Raw genomic sequence first — 12,506 nt, 5'->3', positions numbered from 1 at the left:
TTTAGAAGCAATAACTTAAGTTAATAATCAATTATTCTGTATTGAGGAATTTTTCACCATCTCTTCCTAGCAAAAATGTTGCAGTGTAATAGTTGGTTTTCAACCATGAACAACTCATTTCAGGTCTGGCCACAATGTCTCAATGGGATCTTGGCCTGGGCTTTGGCTAACCCCTTACAGAGTTTGAAGTTTCATTTTTCTTCAGTGATTCAGAGGCAGAGTTCTTTATGTGTTTCTAAAATCCAACTGAATTTTATCATCAGGTCATAGACAGCTACCCTTATATTATTCTGAAAGAGTCTCTGACTCCCCAGCAGAATTAATCTATCATTTTCCAAAAACACTTGCAGATCAGAATTCATTGTTCCATTAATGATGGTAAGTTATCTTGGTCCTGATGAAGCAACACACCTCAGACTATGACCCTATCCTCACCGAGTGACTGACCGTGTAAGCATAGCCCTGTGGAATATAGTGTTAGGTTTTCTGTAATTGCATCAGGATTCGTGTTAAAGAATCAATTCATTACTTGACTGATCTGAATATAGAACACTGTTCCACAATTCTTGAAGCTCATCTAGGTACACATTCTTGTTAATGGTGCATTGCTTATATCACTCTAATTTATCATGTGCTTTATTTTATCCTAGTGTCTTTATAATTGCTCATTTATGAAAACTGATTTTAGCCGAGCTGAGAGAGGTCTGCAGATCACATTAACCTGTTGTAGAGTTTTTTATGTCTTCATGAAAATTTGTACGTCTTACGGTTACAGTGGTATTAATAAGGTAACTAAAATCTGGAATGGGTAAACAACCCAAAGATTCTCTATGTGGACTGAATCACAACAGAACTGTATTGCCTTTGTAACTTTTTAAAATACTAAGAAATCAGCATTTTCCCCAAAATGATTCCAGAAATGCTTTTGATGGTGGCAAGACATGCCTCTAGAGTCAGAATGCTAACTTTATGGTTATGGTAAGGATGTTTAGGTTCTGATTATTAACTAAAGTATACAAACAGTTGTGCCTTCTAAACACTTTAAAAGACAATTTTTTTAATTTGAATATTCCATGTTTGAGTTTTTTGTGTAGCAAACAATTGAAGTACATACTGAATATTAGCATCCTTTTTTCAGACTTATTCATATACTGCTGTAACACAAAAACTAATAATATTAACCAAAAATATGCAATATTGGGGGAACACTACAAAGTTTAGGCAGCGTGGTGGCTCTCAGGCTAGGGATCTGCACAGTTCAAATCCCGTAAATGCCAAAAAGGGACTCTGCTCTGTTGGGCCCTTGAGCAAGGCCCTTAACTTGCAATTGCTGAGCGCTTTGTGTAGTGAGAACAGTGCTATATAAATGCAAAGAATGATTATTATTATTATTATAAAATGACTATATTTTCTGGAGATGTCTTGCAGTCTGCAAAGTACAAAAAGCACAAATTTGTGACACTTCAGACTGATCAAAACTACAATGAAGTGCAATTCCAGCATACTCCAGCAAAATAAAAAACATTAAAATGGATGAAATACATAAAGTGAATACAAAGGCCAGTTTCTTTATAGCACAAAGTATTTTGGATATTACTGTACATCGCTAAAAATGCTTAGTGTCATCACTGTTAATGAACAACAAATACAAAAAGGCATCTCTACTGTCTATTACAGGAAATCAGGGACTGAATATCTAGGAATAACTGGCCAACTGTGTGCACGTATTATGTTTTTATATGCTTATTAGTTGAAATGCGTAGCTTATCAAATATTTTGCTTTTTGGGTCACAAAGCAACATTTTCAGAATGTTGTTAATTTGGCTTTGTTGTTGTCTTTGACAAAATAGTTTTTAAAAATGTTTTTCTAGATAATAATCCTCATTTCAGTATTGTACCTATTGCAGTGAGTTTCAAAAGACTGCAAAATTAAGGCATAGATTATTTTGATGAGTTTTTTTCTTGCAAAGCCAAGCATAAAACCACTGAAAACTGGGGATGAGTTTAAAATTATTACTAAAATACATCTGTGTATAATTAGACCACAATGGATATCAAAACACTTAGCAGATCAAAGGATGGATATATCCTTTTAAAATTAAAATTCAATTTGTGTTGATGTTTTAAAAAATATGACAAAAACAAATTGCACATATTGCAGGAAGAACATGATTTGACTAGTACTATAAATCCCATGTTTGTTTCTCCACAAGCAGTAAATATAATCTGGTTTTATGGTAGAGCTAAATGGTACAGTAAGTATTGGTTTTAGATGTGACCCTGCAATACCAGAGACTGACACATACAGCAGCCCATGAAGTGTGCTTAGTTCAGAGTCTTAATACACAAACAGAAGAAAATTATACCAAATAGTGAGTGAGTAAATAAGCACATGGTGAATTTGATTATATTCAGTTGACGTCGTTTTTTGTTCTGTCATCCTTGGCATCAAATTTTGCAGTTAGGTCAATATATGTATAAGCAATTATTAAGAGTGGGTAAACCTGTTCATAAATATTTCACCTGTACATTTTCTTTACCTGGCACACAATCAATGTTAAGCCAGAATCTATCCAGTTAGCTTTAGATGCATACCCACACTTACTGTGTAGTAAGATAGTTTAGATTTGTTAATCAAACTAAGTGTATACCTTCGGACATACAAATCTAACTTCACTGTCTGATCTGCCTATGCAATTCTCCCATTTGCAGTTTAAGCTGCTTCATGTATAAATGCTAATAAACTTAAACAGAATACAAGATTTCATCAAACCTAGATTGAAGATCTGCGGTGGGCTGGTGCCCTGCCCGGGGTTTGTTCCTGCCTTGCGCCCTGTGTTGGCAGGGATTGGCTCCAGCAGAACCCCGTGACCCTGTGTTAGGATATAGCGGGTTGGGAAATGACTGACTGAATGACTAATTTGGAGATTGCTTATAGAAGCAAATATGCATGTAGTTCCATCAGTGATGGGTACAGAATCTTTTACTTTGCATGATGCATGCAGAATCTGTGAAAACAACAAGGAATTGTTCCAGAGAAATAAATGAAGATCTCGTCACTAGAGAGAAAACAGAGACACTTCAGCTGAATTTTTTTTTATATATATGTTTCAGTTTTCAGTACTTTATAGTGGGATGATTTGAAGACTTTCTTTATAATCAATTTCAATTCTGCTCCAAATGAATGTATTAAAAGTATATGTCTACTGCTCGCTACTGTACATATCACTGACTGCCAGATGATGTGCGATTCTGATCTGCGCATTCCCAACATCAGTGCTAAGCCACCTGGCAGCATTCATGATGACTTCATCTTCAACAGCAGCCAGCAAAAGAGCTCAACTTACAGTGAAGTTCATTCTTGCCAATCATGAGTATCACTTGCCAGAACCATTTCTGCTATTAAAAGCCAAACTTACTCCTTGATGGTAACAAATCATTAGAATTTCTAATATAAATATATTTAGAAGTCATGGAACAGAAATAATAAAGTATCACATCAAATTAGGTGACTGTATCATCTGTTCTGTAATGTTATTTCTTTCTGTGTCGGTTCACTTTCAAATTCTGACTAATGAAGGTTGAAATAGATGAGTTGCGCTTTCCAGATGTTTTACCTGAGTGTTAGATAAAACTGTTGAACAGCTGTGCACTAAACTCACAAACTGATGTCTTTAAGCAAAATCATTCTGAAACTGATCAAAGTTATTTTAATTCTAAAGGCTGATCTGAAAGGAATGATCTGAATTGTACAGTAACAATAATGTGAAAAATTAACTGAATATCAGAACTAAATGCCAAGGAGGCCTAAAGCACAGAAATAACTCCTTACTTATACACAGTGCTATTTTGGCAAAAACGTTCTGGTGGGGTCATGCAGACCTGATAGAGACTCATTGACAGAAAAGGTGCTGCCATCCTGAGAAGACATGCGAAGGGCGTGTTTCTCTGAGTATGAATATATGAATGTGAGTCTGTGATAGAGAGAGATGATCAAGTTCTTAAAGAGCAGAGCTTATGAATCCCACTACTCTGCTTTATTATACTGCAGAGCATTGACCTTTATTATTAAAGTCAACATGTTATGTATGGATATAGCTACTGGCATCCATCTAGATCTCCATGCCACCCTCTCTGACCTTGGCATCACCATGACTACTCATACATGGTTTGAATCCTACTTCTCAAGTAGATCCTACAGTGTATTCTGGAGAGGAGAGATATCAAGGATGCAGCAGTCAAGCACAGGGGTGCTCCCAAGATTGGTACTGGGTTCTCCCATCTTCTCTTTGCACACCACCCACTAGGCCCTATCATTCAGTCTCATGGTTGCTTATATTAGTGCTATGCTGATGACACAAAGCTGTGCCTGTCATTCATTACAAGTGACCACATGGTATAATCTAAAATGTTGAGATGTCTGCCTGATACAGTATCTCAACCTGGATGAAGGAAAACTATCTCCAGCTCAACATGGCAAATATGGACTTCCCATCCAGTAAATCTATTAAGTACTGGATCTCTGTTCATCTTGGCTCGTTTTCACTTAAACCTACCAAGCTCTGGCCTTGCTAGGTCATATGTTCTGGCACTGCCCAAAGCAAGACCACTTGGGGTAAAGATATTCTCTTAGCTATCTAACAATAATGGATTTGTAATTATTCATAATCTTCTTGTGTTTGCAGTAATATTGAATAGGATTAGACTATCTAATGATAAGTTCACAATAATATCCTACACCACATTGTTACCACATCAAGAACTTTACTCAGCTTGAAGTATTCTAATGCACCCTCTGCAATTCAATGGGAAAATATTTTATACTACTTAAAAACCAGAAAAAAAAATCTAAATCAAATTTCTTTGCATAGAACTGTACACAGCTTCTTTAGAATCTGTCAAAAATGTGTTAATGTTATTCTGGAGTATGCCTGCTGGGCTCCAGCCAATGTCTCAGTTTAACTGCTGTTGTTTTAATCAATATGACAGACTTTTTGTTAATAACTAGCTGAATTGTAAACTCTCTCTTTAATTTACTGCTTTGATTGTACTTGGGAGTTGACTGTTTTGTTTTGTTTTTTTGCTTATAACAATGTACACTATATTAGATGACTCTATTCAAAATCTTATACTGCAGACCATATTTCTGGAAATGCTTTAATTTCAAAAAGACTTTCTGCTTTATACAGAATTAAGATAGCCTATACTGTAGTATTTCTGTGATATTCATATTTCTGCATTTAACTACCATTTAGTCACTGAAATGTTGTGAGCATTCTTTTGCATCTTTTTTCTGCACACACCTTGATTATTGTCCGTTTGTCTCCAAATTGCTGGCTGAGTGAAATCAGCTCTTGTCATCTTCTCAGGAAGCTGCATATTTGATTTCACTATGTTTTTAGGCATGTTTAATGTTCTGCTATACAAGAATACCATTTGTAGCACTATTTCTATTTGGTAACTCTTACTTGCTAACCCTTTTATGCTTCAGGTGCTTAATTGTTACGCAGTAATTGTAGCACTGCTGTTTAACTGATTCTAGCATCTTAGTTATGAATTCCACTCCCGAATGATGTCCGTGTGGAGTTTGCTTGTCCTCCCTGTGTATGCATGGGCTTTTCCCCATGCTTTCACTTGTATCCTCAAAGATATGCAGTTTAAGATGACTAGCAATTCCAAATTAGCCTAAGTATGTACAATGTGTGTGGATGAGTGTTCCCTGCAATGGACCAATGGCCTGTCCAGGTCTGTCTCTGGTCTTGATCCTGCTTTGGATTGAGTGGGTTTGGAAAAGACTGATAGATTGATAAATCGTGACAATACATTGAACAACTTATAGTCGTAGGGGATGTCAGACTTGATGATTAGTGTTGATAATCTTTTCACTAGACCATGTCAGATTACCCAAGTAGATTTCACTAGGGATGTCAAATTATCCAACTCCATGAAAACAACTACACATTTCCAAGTATTGCAAGGTCTCCCCTATTTCTGACAGCAAAAAACTTGCTGCCTGATAGAGCTGGTGCTATGCGAAAGGTTTATAGATACAGCAAGTTTAGTTGTAATCTCTGGCTTTTTTTTTTCTTTTTCCCATTCTGATGTAGAATGTAAAACAGAAAATTTCAGACACACAAGACACTGTTTGCAAGGTTAAAAACCCCCTCATTGCTTCATTGTATGCATTGTACTTCCAACTGAGTGCCCATTGGTTGTCAGCTCTCATGCATACAAAATCCACCCTTATGACTGTTGTCACAAACTCGAACAAGAGCCATAGCAAGGTTTGGGGCAACCCCCCATATATTGTGTATCCTGGCTGCAAAATTGAAAAAACAAGTGATAGCACTGGTGTGCACAGATCAGAGTCCAAAACAGAACAGCCTTCCTGCGGAGGGGAGTGAGGTTTTATAGGGAGTCTTGGGGAAGTGACGTCATCCTTGGGGCCAGGACAGGAAGTGAAGTCGTCCTCAGGGCTGGGACAGGAAGTGAGTCGAGGCACCAGAACCTGGCCAGATTTCCCAGGAAAGGTATTCAGGGAACTCAGAAAGAAAGTTAGTGCTCCCCACCGCCCCCTGGCTGGGTGAGTCAGTACTGTTCTCTTAGCCCTTTAGCTGCATCCTACTAGCATGTGTGTGACACTGTCAAAATCAAACCTGTGTGGTTTTGTCGGGATGAGTGGCAGGCTAGATGGACCAATTCACTGGGTTTGTCGGACTATATGACTGATTGTCACAAGAGCGCACTGCAACTGCCCCCAGCTTACTAAGATGTGTAAATGAGGTCTGCACGTAATGTGATATCATTTTTAGTCAGAGCATCATATAGCTTATGCTAGAGCACTGCTTCATCTGGCTTGTGCTCTCATCAGGTAGCGCATGGTGTAGCATGTATACATTTTTTAACACACAATATTTGTGGTGCTCTTCTTTTTCTCCACTGACATTCACAATATAACCATCATTTTCCTCTATCATGTTAAAGCTTGGATGCACCCTGTTTTTGGTAAATGTCACCCTCTGCACCCTGGCAACCCTTTGCCATCAAGATATCAAAAAACTGCATTTATGAATTGTTCCCCATGTACTCAAATACGTAATAATAGAAATTGCCCTACATGCAATTTGCATCATTCCTTGTGGTGTGAAATGCTTGCATGTCTATGCTATCCAGATTAGAGAGGAATAACTGAATGATTTAAGCTAAAATCCAATGTTTATCCCAAAACAAAGTTTTCTTTTTTTGTTCATCTGTTAATTAGTCAGATCAGCAAACTAATAAAAAAAGGCCAGGATCAGTTATGAAACACACTCTGGATCCCCAAGAGGTAGTAGTAAATAGAGAATTAAAACAAAACCATACCAATCTCACCAATGACACAGTAACACTGTGTACTTTCAGCCAACAAATTATTCAGCAGAAGTGTGTCAAGAAACACTAGTGGGGCTCCTTTATTCCAACAGCAGCATATCTTTATAATGCCTCACTGTGACTGTGACTGTTTTATTTTAAATTTTCTTCCTTTTTAGTCATTCTGGTGTGAGTTCATACCATATTGTGTGTGTGTGTACATACATATTTATTTTTCTGTTTATGTATTTATTTAAAGAGCTTCTGTAAAAAGCCAAATGAAGAATATTATGAGATGTTTCTTCTCTTATCTTAACCAAATGTATAATATGCCAGAGTCAGTCTCAAGAAGTACATGTACAGGGCAGAACAAGCATTGGTATGTTTTGGTAAAGCTGGTTTAAAATAGACAATATTTAGGAATTTAAAACCCACTAGCGAAGTGTCAAAAAGTAGGATATACAACATTGCTGTTATGTCCACGAAGATTTTTTCCATTTCAGGGTTATCATCTAAATGGTTATGGCCCAGAGCCAATTAGTCATTTTCAGTCCCTCACTTTTTCTCTGCCATTTTTTTTTCCAAATACTTCACTAAAATAAATACTTCATGATGTACACACACAGGTGTAGTTTTGACCCAATTTGATGGTGAACTAATGGCTCTTGCCATTTGCATCTCCTTGTTATCTGGCAGCAGGTTGAGAATACAAGACACAGTTATAAATCAGTACATGAAGTTATTTAAAACTAAAAGAAGCAAATAAGGATTAGAAATTGTAACAAGTGAATCAACTAAAATAAAGCACAGAAATGTTGGTTGTGCAGTAATTGCTTCAGCAGCAGTTGTTGGCTAATAATTAAAAAACCGGACTGAAACAAATCCTGAAGACACTGCAGCCTTCCTGGACTGAACCTGAAGACACCAGAGCGTCACCTAATGTTACTAGATAGCTGAAAAAATACCTTTGCACAATCCCTGCTGCAACGAAAACAACTTTGAAACTAAATAAACAAGTTGAATTTTGAGTTGGTGGTGTGCAAACTTTCAATAATGACATTTATTTTTATAGCACATTTCCATACAAACAATGTAGCTCAAAGTGCTTTACAAGCTGCCAAAGAGAAAGTAACAAGAAGAGAAAAGTACGACTTTATATTTCTACCTTTTTCTCTATCTCTCTAATCACTCCTACCACTTTCCTTTATATCAGTATGCTGCTGCTGGAGTATGTAAATTTCTCCTTGGGGATTAATTATCTATCTATCTATCTGTCTATCTATCTATCTATCTATCTATCTATCTATCTATCTATCTATCTATCTATCTATCTATCTATCTATCTATCTATCTATCTAAAAAACAAATAAGATTAGGCAAAAAAATATTAAAGAAAAAACAACAGAGAAAAAACAAATCTATATGATTGTATAAAACAGATATATAACTAGTAGAAAAAAAAACCTCCAAATAACCTGGAGAAGAAAAAAAAAACAAAATCAAGGGTTCTGAGGCCAAAAGACCGCACAGACCCCACTGGGCATTCTATCTAACATAAATGTTCTGAAGTCATTCCTCTGTATTTCCAAGCTTCATCTGAGAGGATTCAATGAAGTCGGTCATGTGGACTGCTAGGGCACCCACCTTCAGTCCAGCTTCACAGGTGCCTTGATCATGTGGTGGTGGGGCAAAACACCACCACAGAAGATCCAGAAAAGACAACAGAGAAAAGTAGAGATTATAATTGCTATAATTTGTTTATGACATGAATATTTTGATGTAGATGACAAAGATGAAAGATTAAGTTTATATAAACATTGAAAGAAATCAGTGCCAAGAGTGATGAAAAACAGTGAGCAAATGTCTTGAACCAAGTGAAGAAAATGACAATGTGTCCAGTTTGAAAGAACAGAGTACATCATTACATTGTTTGGCTCAGTATAATACCGATGGCTTTAGAATTGTTTAGGGTCCTGATAAAGTGACCCTTCTGCCATTACTCTGGAAAAGAAGAACAAAACAGGCTTTACAAAATGGTACATTATTGCGTATTATAATTGTTAAAACATTCTTTGACTGTGTATATACTTCCAGTTTTACTGCATATTTTTAATGCTGATACATCATATCTGTCTGTGTTTTTTTTAACTTTTTTGAAGACATGTTTATGCATAATGAGTTACATTACACTGTACGTATGAAGTTACAATGGTACTATGGTCACACATTTAAAATTTGTGAATTAAGCTTATTAAATACTATTACTGCATCTAATAACAAAGTTAATATTTTGAAAAGCAGTTATAAAAGAACAAATATTGTTAGAAGTGCAAGTGATTATTTTTATTTCTCTTTTTTCTGTTTTCTTGTAGTCTCAACAAAAATGCATTGTAGTATTTGCCTTGGTATGCTGCTTTGCAGTCCTGGTTGCCTTGATATTTTCTGCTGTAGACATTTGGGGGCAGGATGAAGACGGAATCACAGAGAACAACTGTAACACAAACTGTCGGTAAGAGGTAACAAGAGAAATTATTATATCTGTAAGCTGCATTCATACACCATATTTTTTATTCTAAACATCAAACAGAATTTTGATTGTTATGCTGAGAAGATAGATGGGGACAATATTATGAGGACTGTACCGAAAGTAATAATCATTTTATAATTGCCATGAAATGCCTAACAATATTTAAATGTACAGTATAGGAACAGTAACTTGTAATTTATCTGTATACCAAACAAAAAAAATAATGTCCCTCTCCTCAGTTTCCGATGTGAAAAAGTAAATATCAACATTTTTTGTCATTTACCATAGGACAGAAGATGCATGATAAAGAAAGAATGATCCAAATCTGTTTCCCATTGTGTTTTTCTCAGAAATGATACAGACATCCTGAACTGTGAACACACCAGGGCTTGGCCTGGAATGGTCATGGCTGATAAATGCCTTTTTACTATCTAACCGACAAAGCTCATAAGGTTGCTATATGAAGCTCCTAATAGCTGACATTCATTGACAGTATTCATAGAAAGTTTATGATCAAAATGTGTTTTATGTTGGCATATAAAGAATGTTTCAAATATACTTTTGGAACAATGTAGACATTCTGAGTACTTAAGTTTCCAGAATACCGTGGTTAGGATATATTGTTTCTCACAGGAAAAATAAATATCACTAACTGAGTTGGTGGTTGAATGCAGCTTTTATAATGAGAATGGATAAACAATAAAATAAAAAATCACACAAAACAAAGCAAATTAGTCATTGCCCATGTAAATCAATAATGAATGTTATGGTCCAACTAATCAGTTTTTATTAAATGAAAACAAAGTTGCATGCTTGTCTAGACAAAGTAGAAGGATGTGTAAAATGAACATTTTTTATTTAATATTTATAGAAAAAAACAACATTGTAAAATACAAATCCAAGACAGTTTCTAGAGTCATTGTGCATAAACATATATTTTGTGGCTTGTGGTTTTTATAAATGTTAAATGGATACCAAAATGTAGTAATTTAAAAAATAGCACATTTTTCAAAAACAAATTTGTGCAGTGCCACAGAACTCATGAACCTGAGCTTTATCCCCAGCTTGTGATTTTTGTCTGTCAGGAGTTTGCACATTCTCCCTTTGTCCATATAGTTTTCTCTTGGCATCATACAACATACCAAAAATGTTTTTAGATTCACTGGAAATTTGGATTTTGTCAAACGTGTTACCTTGTGCAATGCCATGTTTAAGGCAAACCAGAGTTCAGGCTCCACTTAGTCCAACCCTGATAATGGTCTCAGATAAAAGATGCTATCATTTTCTTCAAAGTCCTGTTTACTTCCATCCATCCATTTTCCAACCCGTTGAATCCGAACACAGGGTCACGGGGGTCTGCTGGAGCCAATCCCAGCCAAAACAGGGCGCAAGGCAGGAACCAATCCCAGGCAGGGCGCCAACCCACTGCAGGACACACATACCCACACCAAGCACACACTAGGGACAATTTAGAATCGCCAATCCACCTAGCCTGCATGTCTTTGGACTGTGGGAGGAAACTGGAGTACCCGGAGGAAACCCACGCAGACAGGGAGGAACCGGGAAGTGAACACAGGTCTCCTAACTGCGAGGCAGCAACGCTACCACTGCACCACCGTGCCACCCCTGTTTACTTGCTTTGTGCAATTAGTTTAAAGATGGTAAGGGTGGTGGTTTCATGCACTACCTCACTTCTCTTCCAGAAGTGTTGCACCACCACCAAAACCAGTAAAATACAGACCGATATCTGTGATGATATTCTTCTGGATTCCTATCATGTAGAGATCTCATTCTTAAGTGTAGAGCAGATCTTTGGCGCTGTAGCATTTATAAATGGGAAAGCTTTATCCATCTGGTATAGTAATCAATAACCACCTTTAGGAAGGTCTTCTTGTCCTTACTGCATAGAAGGACCCTCATTAGATCCATGGCAACATATTTTCCTGGTGCTGTTCATGTTACTATTTGAAGCTGACCATCAGGCACCATGCAGAATCCTTATGAACAGTCAAACACTGTGTCATGTCCAGGATCTTAAATAGTGTTTTAATCCATCAAAAATGGGCAATAATTGGGCTGTATTGATAATTATGTAGAAACTGGCCTTCATTCTGTGATAATTGTTTTTTTTTTTTCAGGCTTCTTGAAAAAATAACTCATTTTACTGTCATGCCGAAACACCATTTTATTTGGTGATGTGTGCCACCATTTTGAGACATTAGTGTTAAAATTTGCTAAGAGTTCCTTCAGAGACTGTGGGCAAATGTAGTGTTAGTATGCTATTCTTTTGATTGCTATTCTCTGCAGTTTAAGAACTGTCTTTTTGTTTGTAAGCACTATGTTTTTTAATTAGCATTTAGAACTTTTTTGAAAGATCAGTTTGAGTTTTTTATAATGACCTTGGCTTGCATTAGTGACTGGATCCATTCATGTAAAAATCCTTACTGTCTCTTTCTGAGTCAGTATACATAAATAATAACAAAAAAAGTACTGCTCCTCCACAGCCCACATGACAAGCAAAGCAGTCTTTCTCAGTCACAGGGTAATTGTACTAAGTTCCTTGTAGTGACTGTGAAGCATATAGTATAACCTTTACTTCATTATTTTCTGCCTTGCAGAGGATTGGAGA

General features: G+C 36.5%; 1 protein-coding gene across 2 annotated transcripts in view; it reads left to right on the top strand.

The window, feature by feature from the left end:
- pld5 (phospholipase D family member 5) overlaps positions 1 to 12,506 on the top strand; it is a 417,386-nt gene that overhangs the window by 142,836 nt on the left and 262,044 nt on the right. For both annotated transcript variants that reach the window (XM_039748399.1, XM_039748398.1), the window contains exon 2: positions 9,723 to 9,859. In XM_039748399.1, coding sequence (XP_039604333.1) covers positions 9,723 to 9,859 — 137 coding nt within the window. The remainder of the gene's footprint in view (positions 1 to 9,722; positions 9,860 to 12,506) is intronic.

Source organism: Polypterus senegalus, chromosome 3, assembly GCF_016835505.1.
Source record: "Polypterus senegalus isolate Bchr_013 chromosome 3, ASM1683550v1, whole genome shotgun sequence".
Taxonomy (NCBI): domain Eukaryota; kingdom Metazoa; phylum Chordata; class Cladistia; order Polypteriformes; family Polypteridae; genus Polypterus; species Polypterus senegalus.
Note: the sequence above shows the minus strand (reverse complement) of the source record. Positions and strands in the feature narration are given on the sequence as shown.